This window comes from Peromyscus leucopus, chromosome 11, assembly GCF_004664715.2.
Source record: "Peromyscus leucopus breed LL Stock chromosome 11, UCI_PerLeu_2.1, whole genome shotgun sequence".
Taxonomy (NCBI): Eukaryota; Metazoa; Chordata; class Mammalia; order Rodentia; family Cricetidae; genus Peromyscus; species Peromyscus leucopus.
In genome coordinates this window covers 38,900,686-38,923,760 of record NC_051072.1, presented here as the reverse complement: position 1 = coordinate 38,923,760, position 23,075 = coordinate 38,900,686, and the positions used below count along the sequence as shown (strand labels likewise).

The 23,075-nt window shown below is 41.3% G+C and overlaps 1 protein-coding gene across 9 annotated transcripts in view; it reads left to right on the top strand.

Annotated features, from left to right (window-relative positions):
- Positions 1–23,075, top strand: part of Pde4d (phosphodiesterase 4D) — a 912,160-nt gene that overhangs the window by 875,634 nt on the left and 13,451 nt on the right. For 8 of the 9 annotated variants that reach the window (XM_028885080.2, XM_028885038.2, XM_028885046.2 and 5 more), the window contains 5 exons: positions 11,758–11,851; positions 13,337–13,509; positions 14,519–14,617; positions 15,794–15,958; positions 17,433–17,532. In XM_028885080.2, the coding sequence (XP_028740913.1) occupies positions 11,758–11,851; positions 13,337–13,509; positions 14,519–14,617; positions 15,794–15,958; positions 17,433–17,532 (631 nt within the window). Of the gene's footprint in view, positions 1–1,335; positions 5,025–11,757; positions 11,852–13,336; positions 13,510–14,518; positions 14,618–15,793; positions 15,959–17,432; positions 17,533–23,075 lie in introns of those variants that run through there. The other variant, XM_028885084.2, reaches the window with a different exon arrangement.

Below are 23,075 nucleotides of genomic sequence, written 5' to 3'. Positions count from 1 at the left end.
CACGTAATTTAGCACTAGAGGGCGCCAAATACAAATATATGTCGTGAATTTCGGCGTGGTCAGACTCTCCTAATAGCATTTTTCAAGTAAAAGTTTTTGTAATGTAAAAGCGAATTGTAAATTATGTAATTTAAAGAACTTATTATAAATGAATTCTGGATGACTACTGACTGACTCCCTCCAAAACTAGTTCAAGGTACTTGGAAACAAATAGAGACTGAATTCAGAGACCCTAGTTTGCTATAGCTATTTATATCTGAATTTCAGCTTCACCTCAAAATTCTGTCTGAAAATTCACTAATCAGACTTTCGTCTATTAATCCAATATAAGCAGTACAGGATATGTAAGCACCTACTTTATATTGGCTTGATTGTTGGCTACTAAAAGCTTCCCTTTCTTTCAACTTAAGTAGAAAGGTATACAATGAATATAGATTGATTGTAGGATTAAATATTTTCCATCTCCATGAGTGATACATAATAACATATTATTTCTAGGAAAAATTACCTTAGTCTGGTGTGCTCTTAAGAGTCAACACACCCATTCGTGAGTATTTCAAGCACAATGATGATGGATACAGCTCAGACTTGATGATGGTCACAGGCCTTTCATACAGTCTCTAGGCTAAATAAAGAACAAAGTCCAAAGTGCTGTTTTCATATTAGCATACGTTAGTTGCACATATTAGTGGAGTTCTGTGGCACATTTCCACGTGTACATCCAGCTTGTACTCACACATCACTCTTTACCCACACCGTTTCCCCAAACCCATCTCAACCCCTATTTTAAGTCAGCCTTTGCCTTGTCCACGTGTGATAGACACCTGCAGTACTGTCCGGTGTGTGTGTGTGTGTGTGTGTGTGTGTTGTGTGTGTGTGTAGGGGGGCTCCTGAAGTGGACCGCTCTGAAACCAGGCAGTCGGAGATCAGATCCCAGCCCTGCTGCCTCCTGGCTGTGTGGCGGTTAATGACCCAGGTGTGCGGCACATCGGTTTCATTTTTCACGTCCCATCTCACAGGGTGTTTCCTATCCTGCCCGTGGTGTGAGGTCACGGATGCCTGTGGTGTGTGTTGCAGTCAGATGCTCCTGGCTGCAAGCAGCTGAAAGCTCCCCTGCTTGGCAACTGGAACGTGTGCATGTTTTTCTGTGGATTCTGTCTTCCCTCTCCTCGTCCCTCCCTTTTCCATCTCCTCTTCCATAGAGTCCGCTCGGACTTCCTCAGACCCTCCTTCGTGTTGGCCCTGCGGCACATTCCAACAGCTAGGGGCACATTCCAACAGCTAGGTGAAAGCTGTAAGGCTTCCCATGACTGGCGGCCCCTGCAGTCACACAGCGTCACTGGGTGACACAGGGCAGCTCAGACTCACTGTAGAGCTGTCTCTGCAGATGAGCTGCCACAGTAAGCTCTCTCCAAGTTAGGATTGGATACTAAAGCAAGGCTTCTTAAACTCTCCTCACTCAATGACCCTCTTGCCTGGGAAATTCTCATGTGACCCTAGGCATGTGGGTATATAAAATAAATACATCGGTCCAATGCTTAACTGATAATAAGTCACCAAGAGCTGTGTTTTAAAATAATTCTTTGCTGTGCTTATAGTTTTTACCATTCATTAAAGACTAAATAAGTTTACTTGCCGAGGAGATGGATATACTTGTTTAATTTTATATACAGGATTAAATTGTGGAAGAATATTTGGTACTGTAGGATGCAAAGTAGCTTCCATGTTGTTCAGAGTTGATCAACATTTTTATTTTGTAATCATCAATGCTATAACAATATCCCTGTGCATAAAATACAGAGTATACAATGGCAGATATGTGATTAGGAACTATTCAAAAAATATGTAAATTCTGTTTTAATCTTAGCAACCCACAATTTGTTGAAAGATTTAAAAAACAAAGCCACTCAAGTCAGCAACTCAAATCGCAATTTCTAAATCAAACATTCTAACAATCCAATCCAAAGATGTACTACTTTTATACTTAGCTTGCCAAAGAATGAGAGAAAAATATCGTGTTTTTTTTCTGTAATTATGTTAATTGTGTATAGAGTAAAAGTGCCGCAATTCCTGACATACAGTAGGATCTCAGTTGAGCCAAAATGTTCCCAGCATTGCTCTTTGCTGTTACTTGGCAGGATCTCATGCACAGTGCGGTGTGTATGCATGCTCTGTGCTCAGAACCAAGGTTCTATGAAGTCACACTAGACAACACAGGCGAGACCAGAAACACCTCAGATTCACTGTGCATTTGATTTCAAATTAATTTAAGGTCGTCATGTGTTCAGAAACCTTGCACTGTTGTAACGTCTGTGACCTTGCGTTCACTCTCCCGTGGGCTTCTGACTCACAGTTTAAGAAGCGGGTCACTAAAGGGTTTGAAGTTGGAGTTCGTGTTCTGTGTATCCAGGTAAAGTTGGGGAAATGCATTTTTTCCTCCAGCTCTCACTGTATATGGAGTTGAGGGATGTGATGTGTGCTGACACCAAAGCCGCTTCCTGCTTCTCTAAAGATTAGGATTAACGTGGTTGGAGTGGAAATGAGAAGGTGCAGACTGGATGCAGTGGCGTTTTATAGAAGGCAGGGCTTGGTCACAGTGTTGTGTGGATGAGGGGGGTACTGTGCTAGAAGGGGAGGAACATCCCAGGGTTACTCAAGGATTCAGTTGGATGATTTACACGAAACACCTGATAGCGTGTGACTCACACGAGACACCTACTGAATGGACAGAAAGAGTCACAGATTTCATCCGAGGCACTGGAAGAAACATGGGTCCAGTGACTGCAGCTGGAGTAGTTATACGAACTACTTTAAATAGAAGAACGGTTCACGGTTTTGTAAAAGCTCCAGGTGACTGGCTGGCAGGGCATTTGAAATGGGAGAGTATGGTGAATTTGGAAACACGGTACTAAAGTTCAGGTGAGAAGTAGTCACGGGCGAGTGTAGGACGGAAACAGCGCGTGTGGAGCTCGGGATTGAAGCTTTCATAGAAGGGGAAGCCATGGTGAGAGCACAGAGAAAGCCAGAGCAGTGGAGGCAGTGGAACACGTCATCGAATAAGGCAGGACATGTCAGAGGTAAGAGAAATGGAGGACAAGAAGGGGAGGTGTTCTGGTGGGTTGTTTGGGTGGAGTGTTGGGGTTGAGGGCTTAGAAGAATTTAGGGAGTGAACACAAAGGTGTGGAGTGGTTGAGAACCCCAGCAGCAAAGAGGTAAAGGTGCTTTCCCACCATTACCCCGGGACGGGTTTCACAACCCCCGCCTTAAAACCGCAGAGTACAGAACCCTACACAGGCTCTATTTGTCTCTGAGTTATGTAAAATTGTAACAATTTTATAAATAAGGCACAGTAAAAAGAAAATAGACAAATATGCACTAGAAGGCTAGCAATGGTCTACTATCATCAGCGTTATTAAAAATGTATGAATGCTTCTGAAATCTCCCATTGAACCTTTTCAGCGTACCATTGACTTAGGGGATTATGGAAAGGGACATTGGAGAACTACTGTGCTAGGCACGTGTCCCAGTGAAAACACTCTAAGGCAGACCTGAGAAAGCAAGCTCCACGGTGACCATGTCAGGGAGTCACAGAAGCCCAGGGTATTAAACGGAGACAAGCATAGATGCCTTATACAGAAGTTTGTACTAAAATAAGAGATGTGTGTTTCTCTCACTTCCCATCCACAAGACCTCTTTGGGATAAAAGTTGTATAGAATAATGCCATGTCAGATGGAGTAGAAAAGATTGGCTTTCCCAAAAGAATGTTAAGTTCTTTTTCTAGCCCTCCTGATAAAAGGTGTGATTACTCACCATTTCAATTCTGAATTCCTAAAAGCTGTTCAGTCCTTTCTCAACTTCATGTGGAAACAAGAAAAAAAAATCTCCCTCTGATCAGCATTTATAAACCGAAATCAATATGTACAACTGTATTCTTTATCCACACAGAGAAATGAATTTTCAGTTGCCTCCCTCCCCCTCCCCTACTCAGATTTGTATTTTAGATTTTGTGTGATGTAGAATGTGGCCATAGAACAATAAAGAACAAAGGATGCTGAAGGCAGCCTCCCCAAGGAGTAGGGATGCATTCTCTTTTGTGAAGTCTGGACCTGTGGCATTTCATAATTTCTGTGCTTGTGCGTTGAGCAGGGGAGGAAGCTAAGCTGTCTTCATCACCAGGGAAGCCACGTGTGTGGGACTTGAGATGGGGGGCAATGTAAATGCATAGAGAAATCTGAGATTATTAGAATCCGCAGACAGCGCCACACGGACTGGCAACGTTTATTTAAGCAGCAAGTACAGATATAGAAGTTTTGCGGTCCTTATCCATCCCTGTGAGAGGGAAGCCCCATTCATCTTTTCACAGGCAGCCTCCTCGTAGCTGCAGGGAGACCTTTATTAAATGGCGTTCACCGTGTGGGGAGGAAAGCCTCTTTCCCCAGGGGCTCACCTCGGGAACCAATCACAAAGCAGCCTGAGCCGCATCCGTGCCCCCAGCCCTCATAGATCGTGGTTGGAATGCGATTGGTGCATAGTTGGTTCTATGGGCGGGGTTTCGTGCCTCTCTTCCCGGCTTCCCCCGCAGTTCCTTATTTGGTAGCTTTTGACAGAACTAGTCTTTCTTGCAGCTAAGCATCTTGACATACATTATTCATTAAGCCCTGGAGCTCGGGAGAGAAAGATGCAGACCCTTAGCTCTTTAGCTGGTCATTCATCATATGGATATTCCTTATTCAGAATAGTTGCTGAATTTTGTTCCATTCTGGAGTTTTACAAATGGCATGTATTTAATGGGAAGACGCTGGCTGAATGGGATCATAATACGATGCTTTCTTATTTATATTTAATTACTAAAAATCTTTAAATTCCCACACGCTGATTGGTTTGTGGAGATTGTTAAAAATCAAGGTTCAAAGAGATACACGTTTTAGAACTTGCTGACATATATACACATATATAGACACATAATCTATCAAACATGCCTGAAGCAAACTATTTATTGTCAGTGTCTTGGGGCTACATAAAGGTAAGATTTATTTTGCTGTTATAACTGATTACTCTGATTGCATAAATGGTGGGTTTTAGCAAATTAAAATGGTGTCTGAGCAATTTTACACTCTTTCCTTAAATATGAACTAGGAAAGAAGTGTTTTTGTTGCGGAAGATAGGATTGTATAACTGAGTGTCAGGTGTAGTTTGCGTACTAAGATAGCTTTTGAATGTGCACTGGTTCTTTTGTTTCTCCTGTGCAGATTTGGGTAATGTTATAAAACAGCAAGGTGATGAGATAAATTAATTGCAAATAAATTACTCTACCTAATTCCTTATTGTAACTGATGAATTCTGATTAGCATGCAGTATTTAAATCTTATCAGTGATATGTGGCTCTAAATATCAATGCTCCTTTGGACTTCAAGAAGAAAAATTTATTTTTTCACTTGTCTTGAAAGCTGTAGATGATGGACTTGACTAAGTGCTTTTCATTATAATGCAAACTTGATTATCTGGGATAACTATAAGAAAGTTTATCTGTACTGTGGCTTTTTTTTTTTTTTTTTTTTGAATCTCAAGAAATGAATTCATACAAGGAATTGGTAAGATTGTGTGGCTCCTGGGCAAGCTTCTCACCTGCCCTGTGGTAAAACTGTCATTGAGTTCTGTCTCCATGATAGAAGCAGGATGTAGAAAACCCTTATTCAGTCCCAAAAGAAGCATCATTTCAGAAAGTAGAATTTAGCCTTGAATGTATGAGCCAGTCATAACATATTTTTAAAGATATCTGTTCTGTTGCCTTAAAGGACTTTCAGATTGAATGTTTTTTGTTTGTTTGGTTGGTTGGTTAGGTTTGGTTTTTCCTGTTTCTTGTGAAGGAAACTTTCATGTTTGCTGTTGAGGTTGACTAGAATCCTAAGAAAGCTAGACATCTCATCTCTGTTTTGGTCATCCATACTGTTAGGATTTCTCGATTCTGTCTAAATCTATAGGGTAGTCCAGAATTTAAAAATACTTTTCATTGTCTGCGTCTTGCTAGCCATTTCTTGTTTTAAAATTCCTGTAAAAAGTAAATGTAAGAATACTCATGCTCTCCCCCAGACTCTGTCTCCTAGCTGTTTTAGCTCATTGAGGCATCTTAAGAACTCTGTGTGTGTATTATGACTATGAACAATGCCTACACAAAAATAAATATAGAACATTAGGACTTAACGTTTTTTGGGAAAAACTTGCTGCACTGTCTTGTGCCCGTGTTAACATGCTGCCCCTAAAACCTTTTAAGAAAATCAAATATTAATATTTGGTCCTATGTGTTCTGAAAGATTCATCTTTATAGAGCCACTGCACCACTCACTTAAACAGGTCTTAATATTGACATCTCCGTTACTTGCAGGGCATCATAGTCAAAAGATCATTAGCATTTCACAGTGGAAATAGTAGTCTATGCAATGTTCACTTAAATAGGTCTTAATATTAATGCCTTCTCCACTTGCAGGGTTCATATGCAAATGATTATTAGCAGAATTTTGTGACGGGAACTGTAGTCATTTTCTGCTGTTGGCTGTGCTGCATCTTTTCATGCTCACAGGATGTGTCTGTCATGCCCCCACCCAGTCTTGGTACACAGTTACAGAGGATTCCATTTGGAAAGGCTTAGCTTGTTTTATTACTTACGTCGCATCTTTAACCCTCTTAAATGAAGACTGCAAAGCAAAGAACTGGGATTCTTAAACACACAATACAGCATTCAGATAGACAGCGTTTGGACGTTGCTTTATGATTTAAATGCTGCACACACATACTCTGGTGCATAATGAGAACAAAGACCTCGAAAGCGTCCACTGAGAAATCTTCCCCCTTCTTCCCCCTAGTTGTAACCACGATTCTTCATAATGTTTTAAAACCACTTAGAGTAAAACAGGCCCAGTAAGAAATGAATCAACATAAAACAGAGGCAACCTTAAAATATAGCTACATGCTCAATTAAATGGTACTTTTCACGGGGTTCTATTGAAAGGTACTTTTTTGTTTGCCTACCATAAATCAGTTAGGGAGTGCAGTGCTGTCGTAAGGAGGAGACATTCTGTTAGCTTTTTAAACCATCCTTTCTTCCCTACCCGTGGTAATTAGTCTGTAAATATCTTAATAAACATAGTTACTCAAAATGACAGAAATTTACCTTGTAATTAAAATGTTTGTGAAAAGCTTTAGTATATTCTGTTTTAATACTCCAGGCAATCAATTACAAGTTGAGAAAGCACTTGTGGCCACTTTTGTGGTTATTAATTTAGCATGCCTAGATTGAAATTTTTATTAGCAGTAGAAAAAAAAAATAACAATTTTAACTCCTCTTTCCAAATGTTCTTGTGCTGTAACCTAGTTGGCCCCTTGAAAATGGCTTTTTGGAAATCCCCCTGACTTAACCCCCCAACACCACGACCCCCCCTCCCCCGTGGGAAGAACACTTTAGGGAATTGTTTTAAATATTGTCTCACAGTTATGTTAAAAGGAAACATTGCCTTCTTTGGAACACGGCAAGCCTTGGTGGGGAGACAGGTGTGTGATGCAGGGTTTTTCCAGCCTGTGTTTCCATGATTCGAACAAAGAGGGGAGAGGAATGTGGGAATAATGGCTATGATACAGCACTATTTGGGGGAGTGTGCAGTGTGACGTGTAGGCAGTCTGCACCGAAGAATCTTTTCAGTGGTGGTGTTAACCTTATTGCACTAACTAACCATTTTGATGAATTATGTAAACAAATGGCAAGAATAACTGTTCGTCATGCTACTAACTCTTCCAGAAAACCAAATGATTGTGTGGCATGTCTGCAGATAGCATGAACATGGACATGTTTCTGCTGGGGTGGACAGCAACAGATTAATCCTAACAGGTCTGTGTGTAAGGCAGATGGGGCATCTGTACATTCCTGTCTACTTTTCCCATTTGTCCTCAGACCACTGGTGTATGGTGCTTAGGGGCATGGGGGCAGCAGTTCCTGGACTGTCTCCTGAGAGGCAAGGCTCTTGGTGGCCTAAAGCAATGCCCAGCCCTCCCCACTTAGTCAGGGTCAGGAGGTTCTTAATGGCACTTCATCTAACTGCATGGACTGCTTGAAAGAGAGAATACCTCACTGGATACATGTTCAGAACGTTTAGAAAACCTTCTTTTGAATCTATTTTGCCTAATGAGTACATTTTCTCAAGGATAAATTACCTATAAAGCAAGAATTTTTCTTTTACTTGGGAGAGATTATACATAATATTATGGTTTTGGAACAGCCATGATTTCCCATATAGGTTCTTGTCCAAATTCCTTTACACGATTGACTAAATTGGGGGCTAGCTGTAGATGTATCTATAATCAGTTCCATTGGTGTGTCCTGCATTGATACAGTTATCAGAATAAAAGGCTCAGAAGTCAGGGTTGATCGCCACAAAGGGAGCTAAGAAGAAAGAACTCTCAAATAACGCTGAGTGCATGTTATATGACAAACAAAATACAAGACGGCCTAAGTGGTTAGATTGTTTAATTACTTGTAAATTAATAATTTACTTAAGGAAACATAACTTCGAAAAGATGACACAAATTTTTGGCACTAGCTAGTGTAAATGCCTTTGGAAATATTCTCAGGAAGCCTCCAGTTTTACTTTCTTAAGTAGTGTATGCTGCAAAAGAAAGAGCAAACAGGACCTGACATCTTGGAGTATGTGACGCAGTATATATAACATTACAAAGGCCTGGGAGGAGAAAATACAGCCAATTGTATGTGGTTTATGAGTAATTATCTCTGAGAGGTAGGGATGTAAATGGGTTTTTATCTTAGCTTCCTAGATTTTTCTACCATACATGTGTATGTTATGCTTAACAGGAATGTGTACAAATACATAGGTTTAAAAAAAGTAAACTTTATGTTCCCAAGTTTGAGAATAAGCTGTCCCTGCAGATTGACACATAGAATGTATGTTCACCGTGGCCAGTTTCTCTTTATCTGTAAGGGAAAGCTATTGTTCACTCCTTGGAGCTAACAGTTGCTTGATATTATCTTGATCAACCTCAGGGTTTGTGGTGATGGGTAAAGTGTCACACCCAATTTGGATTTCCTAGGGTTGACTTTAGGAGAGATTTGTCCAACTATATTGCTTCTTGATAGGCCATCTCTGTGTAAATTATGTACAGAAGCAAGATTTTTGAAAATTCTAAATAAGCCAGTTCTGTTCTGAGCTGCATTCTGAATGCTTCCAAAAGATGAGCTCACTCCTCCTCTCCAGATTTACAAGGGAGACTTCATAGTGAAGTGTAAAGTTTCAGAGTCTACCAAAGATAAGGATAAAGTCATTTTTTTTTTTTTTACATTTTTGATCAAGTAGTAGTACTTAGTTTATATATTGGAAAACTGCATTGTTCTGAATGTCACAGTTTGCTCTCTATGGCTATGATAAAACCCCATGACCAAAAGCAATGTGCAGAGGAAAAGGCTTAGTTCACTTTACATGTCCAGGTAAAGTCTGTCACCAGGGGAAGCTGAGGCAGGAATCTGGGGCAAGCACTGAAGCCGAGACCGTGGAGCAGTGCCGTGTATTGGCTTGTTCTTCATGGCTTGCTTGGTTTACTTTCTTATATGACCCAGGACCACTTACCTAGGATGGCACTGAGCTGGACCCTCCCATAATCATTAAGAAAATGTTCTACAGACTTTCCTATAGACAGTCTGATGGAGGTATTCTCTCTCTCTCTCTCTCTCTCTCTCTCTCTCTCTCTCTCTCTCTCTCTCTCTCTCTCTCTCTCTGTGTGTGTGTGTGTGTATCTATCTCTCCTCTTTAAATGTGCATGAGTGTTACACCTGCGTTTGTATCTGTGTACTGCATACTGTGTGCATGTATGGTGGTCATGGAGGCCAGAAGAGAAGAGAGTGTTGGATCCCCTGGAAGTGGAGTTATAAACAGTTGTTAGCCACTGTGTGGGTGCTAGGAATAGAACTCAGGTCCTCTGGAAGAGCAGCTGGTGCTTTAAACCACTGGGTCATCTCTCTAGCCCTGGAGGAATTTTCTCAATTGAGGTTCCTCTTCCCAGAGAGCTCCAGCTTGTGTCAAATTGACAAAACAACAACAGCAGAAACAAACAAATCCACGATGCTGAACATTGAAAACTATTGAGGCATATTAACATGCCTGGTTGGGAGGTTTTCAGACCCCAAGGTAGGCTTTACATTAAGAAGCCCTATCTGTATTGTCCTTTATATATTCCCTGACCTCTGTGGCTATTCCAAATGAAATACACATGTCTAAAGAGTCAAAGCTAACATCCATAGATGAGAGAAAACATGTGATATTTATCTTTCTGGGTCTAGGATACCTCACTCAGAACAATAGTTTCCATTTCCATCCCATTATTTGAAATTTTCATAATTTCACTTTTTATAAAACTGAATAACATCCCATTGTATAAATGTACCACATTTTCATTATCCATTCACCCACTGATAGATACCTAGGTTGTTTCCATTTCTTGGCCATAGTGAATAGAGCAGCAAAGAACACAGATGTGCAGGTACCTCCGCGGTAGGATAGAGAGTCCTTTGGGAAAATGCCCAGGAGGGGTGTAGCTGGATCATGTGGCAGATCTATTCGTGGCTTTTTGAGGAACTAATTTCCATAATGGCTACACCAGTTCACACCCCTACTAGCAGTGTTCCCCTTTCCCCATATCCTCGCCATCTTTTGTCTTTTTGTGTTCTTTTGCTGTTAGTGTTTGATTGCTTTGTTTTGTGTTTTCAGTCTCAGCCATTCTGACTGGGGATAAACTGACCTTGGCATTTCCCTGTTGTAGTAGCAGATGATTGAACTGTGTCTGGATGGCACAGTCGTCACAGTAAAATAAATGGTGAAGTTGTAAAGAATAAACATTGACCTGCTTTCTGTTTCATGATGTGGGAGATGATGGATCAGTAAATTCTGTGGTTTCTGAGAACTAATACTTCTTGCCGTTTCTGCTCGTATACAGCTTCAGAAGCAAATGTTATGTAGTATTTACTCAGATGTTGTGTGTCTTCAAGTCCCTGGGAGAATACTCAAATAAATCTATTAAGTTTTTCTTTATGGTTAAGAACTATAATACTTTAACATTTGATCATTATTAGATATTGATTTTTTAATAATGATAAATCAACTGGTAAAAAAAATACAGTGTTAAACTCAGTGGGTCACATACAAAAAACAGACATAAAAGTAGGGGGGACTTGTTGGGAAGAAGGTCTCCAGTGGGTAAAAACAACTAAGACTGACTCTATAAATATATGAAACAGTCAAACAATAAAAAGCAACAGAAAACAAGCAAGCAGAAGTATAGACTGCCATGTGTGATTTGTATGCATCAATTCTATTTTCCTTCTGCAGAAGAGAATATCTTTAAACATTGTTTTACCTATTGATTAATGCCGTAAGTGTTATTGTCTATACTATCCTGTGTGGTAGCTGCTTGCTAACTGTGAGTGTTTAAATTGTAGACATTTAAAGTTAAATGAAGTTCAGAACTCAATGTCTCATTCATACCGACCTCATTTCCTGTGCTCCATGTCCACATGTGCCTAGTGGACACTGTCCCAGCATAGACTGTTATCACTCCCCAACACTGGATAAAGTACCCCGATAGTGAATAGTCACGATGACGGAAACATTCTTTGGGTGTATTTCCCCATGTCTCGGGGAATGCTTATGTCATGACACGTCGAATGTCCTCTCTTCTTACTGCAACCCTCTTTTGTCTTTCAGTTTAAAAGGATGCTTAACCGGGAGCTCACGCATCTCTCTGAAATGAGTCGGTCAGGAAACCAGGTGTCAGAGTACATATCGAACACATTCTTAGGTGAGAACAACCGTGTGCAATTAACAACCCGCCTTCGGCTTGTTTGCTTGCTGATTTTTAGATGGCTGCTAGAGTTTAGCTCTTTTTGAAAACCAATACATAATGTTAATAAGTTGAGACTTGAAGTCTCTAAGCTTCAGAATCAGTCTGGGGTAACATGGTATATTGATGGATTGGTTGCTTGGTTAATTGATTTTTGATTGATTTGTAGTATGAGGTATCAAGCCCATAGGCTTGCATTAGCCTAGGCAAGCATTATACTACTGAGCCACCTCTCAAGCAAGGTCTTTTCATAATACTAAATTATGAAATATTGATCAAGATATTTATTTATTCCTGCATCAAACATGTTTTTGTTAAGAGCCACCATTCTTAGGTACTAGGGCAGTAATAAATTAGAAATAGCCCCTTCCATCAGGTACAGGTGTAGTTCCTAAGGCAAGTTTTCTGATTAGTTGAGTGTGGCTTTTTGAGACAGTCTTTTTTTTTTTTTTTTTTGGTTTTTCAAGACAGGGTTTCTCTGTATAGTTTTGGTGCCTGTCCTGGATCTCTCTGTGTAGACCAGGCTGGCCTCGAACTCACAGAGATCTGCCTGCCTCTGCCTCCCGAGAGCTGTGATTAAAGGCATGTGCCACCACCGTCCAGCTCAAGACAGCCATTTTAACCTTAACAGTAGAAAGAAATTATAATGAGTGAAAGTTAATCATGTGAACCCCTCCTTGATAGAGGGATTTACTTTCAAAACAAAATGATTGTGTATTAAGGAGCAAATGTCTGTACAAATGTTTGTTGAACCTATACTGTACAAGGATGAGTTAAGGCTGCTCACTGCCTTCACAGAGATGAGTGCATTAAGATGTCTTATGTCTATGGCTTTTGCTGTGGACATTAGCATCTATGCCTTTCAGCGATATAATGCCCTGGATTGTCTGTGGTCCCTACAACACTTGGTAACACTGTAAACATTTCCTTTTTATCGCACAGAGAAGCCAACTAGGAGCAGTACTCAGGTCATTCTGAGGCTCACCGTAGGCTCGCACAGTCATTACAGAGTTTAGCTCCTGGGTTCATAGGCTCCTGCTTGCGATATATTTGCATATGAAGTGTCTACCATTTTAAAAATGCATGTTGAAACTGGAGTCCTTGGAAAAGTTGTTTTCAAACCTCTAAATGAAATTCCAGTGGGAATGAAGTTAGGGAACACTAAATAACCAAGTATTTTGCTTTCTTTTAAGTTGGCTATCATATCTTACAGTCTCCTCTTAGGATAGTCTATCAAGAGGTCTTTTATAATAAAGTAGAATTTGTTTCATTTTATGTTTGAGGATATCAACTTGTATTCAACTCTAAAAGGAAAATTAGTGTTTGAAATCACTTTGTAGAAAATACAGTGATCCATTACACTTTTTTTTATTTATGTGTTATGTGATTAAAAAATAAAGTTGATGTAATAGTAAATGTAGGATGTTTTCTGAATTTCTTAAGATAAGCAACATGAAGTGGAAATTCCCTCTCCAACTCAGAAGGAAAAAGAGAAGAAGAAAAGGCCAATGTCTCAGATCAGTGGAGTCAAGAAGTTGATGCATAGCTCCAGCCTGACGAATTCATGCATCCCTAGGTTTGGGGTTAAAACAGAACAGGAGGATGTCCTGGCCAAGGTACAGTCATTTCAAAGATCATGATGTGAATTTTTTTCCATGAGTTCTCTTTCTTTTCTTTTAAACAGATGGAAAAGTTCATTGATTTATATGATCTTAAAAACTATTTTGGCTCCTCAGTTCATAGGCTCAGGTACATGCCTTTAATCCCAACACTCAGGAGGCAGAGGTAGGCAGATCTCTGTGAGTTTGAATCCATCCTGGTCTACATAGCAAGTTCCAGGACAGCCAGGGCTACATAGTGAGACCCTGTCTCAAAACAAAACAACAAAAAGCCTATGTTATGTTTCGTGTGTGTGTGTGTGTGTGTGTGTGTGTGTGTGTGTGTATGTGTGTGTGTTTATGCACATATTAGTACAGTGCCAATGGATGCCTGAAGAGAGCATCTGATGCCATGTATCTAGAGTTACAAGAGTTATAAGCCACCTAAAATTGGGTGCTGGGGAACTGAACTCAGGTCCTCAGGAAGAGCAACAGTTGCTTTTAACCTCTGAGCTATCTCTGCTGTCCTTGATTTGAAGGTGGGAAACCACTTCATAAAGCTCTATAAATTATTAGATTTTGTTAATATGTAGATTTAGACGTGTGGTCTGACTGACGCATCTCTGTTTGTTGTTGGTTGGTTGCTTGTTTTCTTTTCAGCATATTGATTTGATTTTTTTGGCCTTGGAGAGTTAGAAATCTGTCATCTCTTCTGGACTTTAGACTAGGTAGATTCTGTGAATAGATTTTATCTATCGAAGAAATTATTTGAGGTCAGTAATGAAAGCATATGCATGTAATTTACTATCAGAATCATATTTAAGCGTATTTGGTTTTCAGTATATTTCAGTGAACTTGCCTTAAATTTGACTGTTTACATGTCACATCCTTTATTTACATTTAAAATGAGTCTTTTCTTTTTACTTTAGCAATCTTTTTCATTAAAGTTTTTTTTTTTTTTAATGCTTCAGTTTATTGTCACCTCTTGTTAAACATTTTGTTCTTTGGGGGTTTTTCTTTATCCTAGGAACTAGAAGATGTGAACAAATGGGGTCTTCATGTTTTCAGAATAGCAGAGCTGTCTGGTAACCGGCCTCTGACTGTTATCATGCACACCATTTTTCAGGTAATGACCTTGAGTTTCTTCTAACCAGGGGACTGTAGATGAGTCATTTTCTGCTGCTGTGATGACATACCTAAGCGGATCATTCTAGAAGGGGGAGTGATTGATTTTGGCTCACAGTTTCAGAGGGTCTAGTCAGCTACTCCATTGCCTGGAGGCTGTGATAAGGCAGAGCATGGGGCAGGAAACATGGTAGAGTAACAGTGGCTGGGCAGAGGTTAACAGATCCAGCGAAAGGGCTGGGAGAGTAGGAGACATCATCCTGGGACAAAACAGACTCTTCAGAGGCATGCTCCTAGTGGCCCTGCTTCTTTCAACTGCCCCACACCCGAGCTATGAACTTATTAATGAAGTTAGTATCCTCATTATCCAGTCACCTGTGAGCAACAGCACCTCAACATTGAGGCATTGGGTCATTTTCTCACCCAAACTGTCCAGCCTTTAACTCTGCATTATGAACTATACATCATGCATTCTACTCCTTCCCTCTTATTTTGACAGCTCTGTTTTAGGGCTCCTTCATAAGGAACAAATAATAATAGATAGGTGTGTATGTGTAAAGCACAAAATAATTGCATTTTTTTCTATTTAAGAACTATGGGGAAATGGAGACAATGTCTAAAATAGTTAGAAAAATCATCTCCACCATGCAGACTTACTAACTACCTAAACAAACAAGGCCGCTGCTGAAGAATACAGACTATAGTTTCTTGAGTATATTTTTAGTAGTCTGCCATCGTTTCTATATCCATTTCTTTCTTGCCTTTGTACCATGTCACGGTGGGACGTAACTGAGAAACTGGAGCTGGTACCTTGGGACTAGATGGGAAACTCGAGAGTGAGAGCCAGCATGGGTTCATCTGGTGTGACTGAAGGGCCCAGTCAGCAGCTGCATTCCACGACAGCTGCCTGTGGGGGTCTAGATCTGGCAATCCACTCCTCACTCTGTACCCCTCAGACGCAGACCTTTGGTCTCTGAAGGACAGCTCAGCAGTGGGTTGTTGGCAGAGTTTCTAAACTTCCGGAATATTTCCATTTCCTTCGATAGATATAAGAAAACACGATTTCATGTCTGGGCTGTTTGTAGGCAACAACAGCGTAAGATTCTCTTTTAACATACGCTGGCAAATGAGTTTTTCTAGAAAGACAAAAATGTTAAGAGGATTTCTTTTCTTACAGGAACGGGATTTATTAAAAACATTTAAAATTCCAGTAGACACTTTAATTACGTATCTCATGACTCTGGAGGACCATTACCATGCTGATGTGGCCTACCATAACAACATCCATGCTGCGGATGTCGTCCAGTCTACTCACGTGCTATTATCTACACCTGCTCTGGAGGTCAGGCTCTTTCCTAAGATGTCGCTCGCACTCACTCCCCTCTTGTAAAGGGCTCTTAAGCTTTGATGTTGGAGGGTTTTCAGTACAGACAGCAGCTAACCTCATTGGAAATCCATTGACTGACTTATAAGAAGGAGAAAATTCTTGTTAATAGACAACAGATCCTTTGATGAATTCTGTCTGTGATGAATTGGTCAATGATTTGGGGATCCATCTGTTTATAATACTGCTCCTTTGAAATGGGCCGGTGACATTGTGCACACACATCTGGCTTATTGACTTCTAGTTGGGTTTTCTAGAACTTTGGTCTGATGGCTGTAGTTCAAAGGACAGTTATTTTCTAAAACATAAGCAACACGTTTGTGTTCTCCAAGAATTTATTAGAAGGAAATGCCTTTTTAAAGTTTCCAAACCCCAAGTTGTTCTGTTAAGTGTTTAATAAACAGATTTGATATCCATAGTCATCCAGAGGAAAGATTCTCATTTGCTATACAGTTGAGACTCTTTTCATTGTAAAATTTTGCTTATACTCATTATTTGGCTGAATAATTCTTAGCTGGGGATGATTTCTGTCCTGCTCTCCTTCTCCGTCTCTACACCCAGGGACATTTGGGAAATTTCTGGAGACGTTTTTGGTTGTTGTGAATAGAGGCAAGGAATTGGCTAAATGACCCAGTAATATGTGTTAATATTCTGATCCCGCCCCTTGGGGCCACCTTGCATGCTGCCATAGAAGCCTCTTCTTAAGGAAAAACTCCACCCCTTTCTCTCTCTCCTTCTGCTTTTCCTCCCACGGAGTGTGCACCCCTTTTCCCCTCTTTCTCCCCACCCCCCTCTCTCTCTCTGTCTGTTTGCCTTTTTCTTTCTCTCTCTGTTATAATAAACTCTCCACATGGATGCAGCGTCTGGGTTGTGAATTACTGGCTACCGCCATGCCCACATGGCGTGCATCTGCCCAGCATGTTTCCCTGCATGATCGGGGATACCCTCGGGATGGGGGGCACACATAATAAATCATAACAACGTGCACAGTGCTCTAACACAGCGTTGACGGCACTGAGGCTGAGAACTGCTGATTTGTGTGACAGGGAGATGGAAGAAGGAATGCCTTTTCATAATTCAGTGGGGGCGTTATTGATGTTAGGTGTGTTCTCAGAGTGTATCATTAAGTGAGTTATAAGCTCACATTTCCTTTCAGTATCATTTCAGATACTCTAATATTGTTTTTAAATATAATGAACAGGAGAGATTTTGTCATGATACATAACAAAGTCAGATGAAATACTTTGTTTTGAAACCACATTTAAGAAACTCACCCAGAAGACGCTTCTTGATGAAGCATAGTAAGATACTGCCAAGCCTCACCCCAAGTTCCTTCTGAGCCCTGGGATCTATTTCACTTGTTTATAGAGTACTCTCCCTCATGTCTTCCTAGAATACCATAGTAATATTACCTGTGTGCTTGGGTCCCCAGGCCGTGTTCACAGACTTGGAGATTCTCGCAGCCATTTTTGCCAGTGCAATACATGATGTGGATCATCCCGGCGTGTCAAATCAATTTCTGATCAATACGAGTAAGTGAAGCCTATTTTTTTTACATGTTTAAAAAATATAACTGCATGGTTTTCATAAGTCCATGTTTCTCCAGGGCCCTAATGTGCTTTTGACATGTGTGAATACAGTTTTAGAAATAGCATAGCACTAATTTATCCCTGCAAATGATCATGGCTTCCCGTGACACAGGCAGTTGCTGTGTGAAAATCATCTCTAGCTCTAGCACATCTGTGTGCTCTAGCACATCTCTGAAAGTCGTTGAGTACCATGTTTCTGCAAAAGGCAATCAGAGGTGAAAGCATGTACAGTGGGGTGGATAGGAAGGAGACAGTGTACAGTGGTGTGGGTAGGAAGGAGACAGTGTGTACAGTGGCGTGGATAGGAAGGAGACAGTGTGTACAGTGGTGTGTGCATGAAGGAGACAGTGTGTACAGTGGGGTGGATAGGAAGGAGACAGTGTGTACAGTGGTGTGTGCAGGAAGGAGACAGTGTGTACAGTGGGGTGGGCAGGAAGGAGACAGTGTACAGTGGTGTGGGCAGGAAGGAGACAGTGTGTACAGTGGGGTGGGCAGGAAGGAGACAGTGTACAGTGGTGTGGGCAGGAAGGAGACAGTGTGTACAGTGGTGTGTGCAGGAAGGAGACAGTGTGTACAGTGGTGTGGGTAGGAAGGAGACAGTGTGTACAGTGGTGTGTGTAGGAAGGAGACAGTGTATACAGTGGTGTGTGTAGGAAGGAGACAGTGTGTATAGTGGGGTGTGTAGGAAGGAGACAGTGTGTACAGTGGTGTGGGTAGAAAGGAGACAGTGTGTACAGTGGTGTGGGTAGCCTGTAGGAACTAAGCCTTCTTCACTCTGGAGATCATTGATCCCCACCAATCCCAGTCCCCTCGGTTTCTTTACAAATCTCTCCATGGATGTAACAGAAACCTAGCCTCTAGCCTCTTGTCTCTAACAATTCCCTTTCCTTTTAACTCCCCAGCAATCTCCTGGCATATAAGACACCATTATGTCTAGAAATGTAAGGAGTGCTAGAGATCTGGTTGTGGCATCTCTGATACACAACAAACATCTGTAAGAGTGCTAGAGAAGGCTTTTCCCCTTCCTCTGGAGAAGGGTTTAACGTTACATAAATGGTACTTGGTACTCAGCGTTACTAGGAGAATGACTTAAATATACTAGGACTTAATTCTTTCCCATGGTGCTGTGGTAGATTGATGTTATAAATTTCCCTTTATATGAAGAAAAATGCAAAGGTGTGACTCTTTCATGTTAAGAAACTGCCTTTCTTCTGTTTCAAACTGTGGGTTACACTCTGACCTTGAGCTGTGATAATCTGGCCATCCTAATATCAAGGCCTTCACAACTTCCAAGCATTCCCATAGCGGGATTTAAAGAGAGAAGGCAAATGTGATTGTGCCCTGAGAGGCTTAATTCAGGTCTGGAAAATTGGTTAGATCCACTTTTGTGTCTTTAAATAGCCTCTGTAGAGACATAACAAAATACACGTTAGTAATTCACAAATGGAGCAGAGGTCCAGAGGACTCACAGGCCTCCCCAGAGATGTGTGGTTGGTAGACCACATTTCAGATGTGTGTGTTAGGAAGGGGCTTAGTGAGCAGACAGGATCGCATTCCATGTGCCCATTGCTTTATGAAAACCTGTAACAGGGCTCTTATGGGACTCGTGAAAACATTTCCATAACTATTATCACCATTGATTCTACTTGGGGGCAGGGCTTGCATTGTGCTGGTGCTCAGGGTAGACAGAGGGCTTTCAGAAAAGGGCTATCAGGTCATGTGGTGCAGTGTACACTGGTACTTTGCATAAGTCTGGCCCACTTCAGTATTTGAGGCTCTAGTATTACTTGGTATGTTCTTAATGGTTTAGGTTTCAACAGATACATAAACCTATCTTATTTAATTTTTGACATTTAAGAAAGACATTTTAAGTTAATAACATCAAACACTGAAAGAATATTTTCTTTGCATTCTATCATATATGCTGTTGTATGTTCCCTTATAGTGGCACCAGAATTAAGAACAGAGGACACATTTAAGTAAGCCATAATAGAGTCAGTCTTTCAAATGTTCCACTGTGCTTGCGATTTTTAAGGATGACAGGGACAAGTTCTGTTCTTTCTGTGAACCCTCCAAACACAGCTGAGATGTGGCTGGCACCTGTGGGACTGTGGTGGGCAGCAGGGCAGCTGTGGAGTCTGTCATCTCAGCTAGAAAACCCCCATCCTCTAAAGATGGAAACAGATGATGGAGAAACTCGGAGGATGCCTACAAATCTAGAGAAGTGACCAAAGCTGTCTGTTTAGGCTCATTTTTAGGCTCTGGTGACGTGCCTAGGCAGGAACTTGACAGCCAGTCCTGTGGCTGGAGGTTAGTTACTTTCAGGGTTGTGATCATCGGTAGGAGCACAGCAGCACACGGAAGCCCTCGGTTCCAAGAGCAGCTCTTGCTGGGTTGGCCACTCAGCTGATGGGATCCAGTGAGGCAGTAAGCCAGCAGTGCACTTTGGTACACAGTCACATCCCAGGCCTGCTCGGAGTCACCGCCTTAGTTTTGAGTGATCAGCCAGAGCCTGGACTCTTGCCTGCCTCCCTTTCCACGAATACAGTTTTTATTTACAGCATGCAACAAGCGAATCTCTGCTGACTTAAAAAATAACAAATTCAAGACCTTTAAGAAAAAAAATTGTCAAAAGTATGTGTTTATTTTTGTTGGTAGTAACCCTTCAGAGCGAGACTTAAGTTTATATTTTCTTTGGCTTTCATGGATGGATTCAGTGTCAGTCAGATGAGCATACTCCTAACCTCTTGACTCAGAGCTGGCCCTTCCAACTCCCAAAACCAAAGGTTGAACCTGGTTCTCCTAACAAGGAAATCTTGAGTTTTGATCTTCCTTTCAAACCCCTAGTTAGATGGCTGCATCTCTTGAGGAGAGGATGTAACTGAAAGTTTTCCTGTGCCCGCCCAGCTCCCGTGGCCTCTCAGACCCAAATGAACACACAGAGGCTTATGTTAATTACAAACTGTATGGCCTATTGGCTCAGGCTTCTCACAAGCTAGATCTTACGTTTTAAATTAATCCATTTCTATAAATCCATACTTTGCCACAAGGCTTGTGGCTTTCCAGTATTTTTACATCTTGCTACTCATGGCGGCAGCTGATAGCATCCCCTCTGTTCTGCCTTTCTCCTTCCTCTTCTCTAGTTAGAATGTCCCGCCTCACCATTGGCCAAACAGCTTTATTTATCAACCAATCAGAGCAACGTATTTTCACAGTATACAAAAAGACATTCCTCCATCAAGAGGAGACCTCAGAGGCATAGTGAACTTAAAAGACGTGTCCCAGGGTGCGCTATCTAGGTGATTCCCAGTATAGTCATGCTCCTGTCTCTTAGCTGTGATCTTAGGCTTGATGTGTTAGTTTGGGAGACCAGATGGTTTCATGCTAGTGGTGTCTGTACTTATTAAAAGTACCTGGGGATTTTGAGAACAGGGGGATCATTTCTACCTGACAAAGATGACGAGGCCTGATCATTTGAGACTCTTAGAACAGTGAGAAGTTGAGTTTTAATAAATGCCTTAAGGATGTGGAGGTCTCTGAACACAGGGCATAGAAAAATGGACATCCCAGGTGGAAAGCTGCCTTAGTTTTTGTGAAGACAACACAGATAAGGCAGCCTACTTCATAAAGCTCTAACAGTCACATCCTAGAAGGTGTTTACCATGAAAAGGTCATGTGACTTTTCAGTTTTATTTTCTGGGAAAGTAAAACAGTGTGAAGGTACAGAACATATATGGTGTTATATTTTACTTGGAAGGAGAATGCCTTGTTTGTAGTAAAGATGCCCAAGTTTGAGGAGGAACATTTATTCACACTCATCTAGTATTCAAAACATATGTCTTTGTGTTTCCAAGAGAAGAGAGGCATTATGTCATAGTAAGTTGAAGTAGGATCCGATGCCAGTATCTACACTTTACAGAGATTATCAAGCTCTCATATCATAACATACATTTTCCATAGCAGCACTAGTGGATTGTACAGAGATCTGTCTTTGTGCAAACCTTGGAAATGTGGACAGATTCATTTTCAACAAGTATGATTATATAGAGAACAAGGCAAAAGTCTGGCTCTTAACAGCTTGCACTGTGCTAGAAGAGACAGCTTAACAAGTGACTATGTGGCTTGAAGTGGTACTTCACGCAGGAGGAAGCCAGACAGTGTCGGGGCATGGCACTCGGATGGAGTGAGGGCAAGAAGGGGAGTTTTAGGAATATGTTGTTTAGAAGTCTCTGTATTTAAAAAAAAAAAAAAAAGAAGCACATGTATTAATTGTATAAGATAATAACACTTTCACACATGACATTTTCATATGTGCGTATAAATGCTTTGACGTTATATCATGACATACATGAACATAATACACCTTGATACAATCCACCCGCCATCCCCCGCTGCAATCTCTTGCCTGTCCCCCTTCACCCTGGTTCATTTCAGAAATCCTTACACAGATGACCGTTTCATTCCTCCATTGACTTGGTGACATGGTGGAAGACGCTGTCGTTTTTCAACACTGACCTAAGCCTAGCTACACAACAGGACTGGAGAGGGGGTGGCTTCCACTCCTGGCATACTCACCCACGGTTTCTGAACTGCTCCCGCGCCGTGAGGTTCCATGTAATTTTTTTTTTTTTTTTTTTTTTTTTTTTTTTGGTTTTCCGAGACAGGGTTTCTCTGTGTAGCTTTGTGCCTTTTCCTGGAACTCACTTGGTAGCCCAGGCTGGCCTCAAACTCACAGAGATCCGCCTGGCTTTGCCTCCCGAGTGCTGGGATTAAAGGCATGCGCCACCACCACTGCCCGGCCAGTTCCATGTAAATGATGTTCTCACCGTCACACACGGATCTCAATCCTCCTCTGCTCCTGCTTCCCCTCTAGGTTGAGAGCTGCTGAAACATAGACTGTGAGTTGTCACCACAGTCTTTCCAATGGCAGGTCATGCTAGACACCTCAGCATTGTTGTTGGGGACACCCTCCATCTCCATATGTTATAGTTTGTCATTCAACAGCGCTTTGGCAGGGTAGTCCTTACCTTACAGGGTAAGCCCAAGAGGAGAGGCTGGCTGCCGCTTTCAGAGGCAGATCCGTTTGATTTCTAAGTACAGGGTCATTTTTGTCACAAACATTGTTACAATGAAATGTATTCAGTTTGTTGAGAAAACTGTATTATGTCAAAGCAGATGTGTGTGTGTGTGAGAGAGATTTACCACTTTTGCATAGGGAAGTCTGGTAAATTTCAAATTTGATCCCTTGTGTCTCTTAACTATATGATACAGGCTTGTTATCATATTTTTTCAAAAATACCTATTCAAATGAACTTTCACAAAACATAATGTGCTCAGGGTTGGTATGGTGGCCCATGCCTTTAATCACGACACATAGAAGGCAGAGGCAGGCAGATCTCTATGAGTTCAGGACCATCATGGTCTATGTAGCAAGTTCCAGACCAGCCATGGCTACATAGTGAAGCCTATCTGGTGGATAATGATGA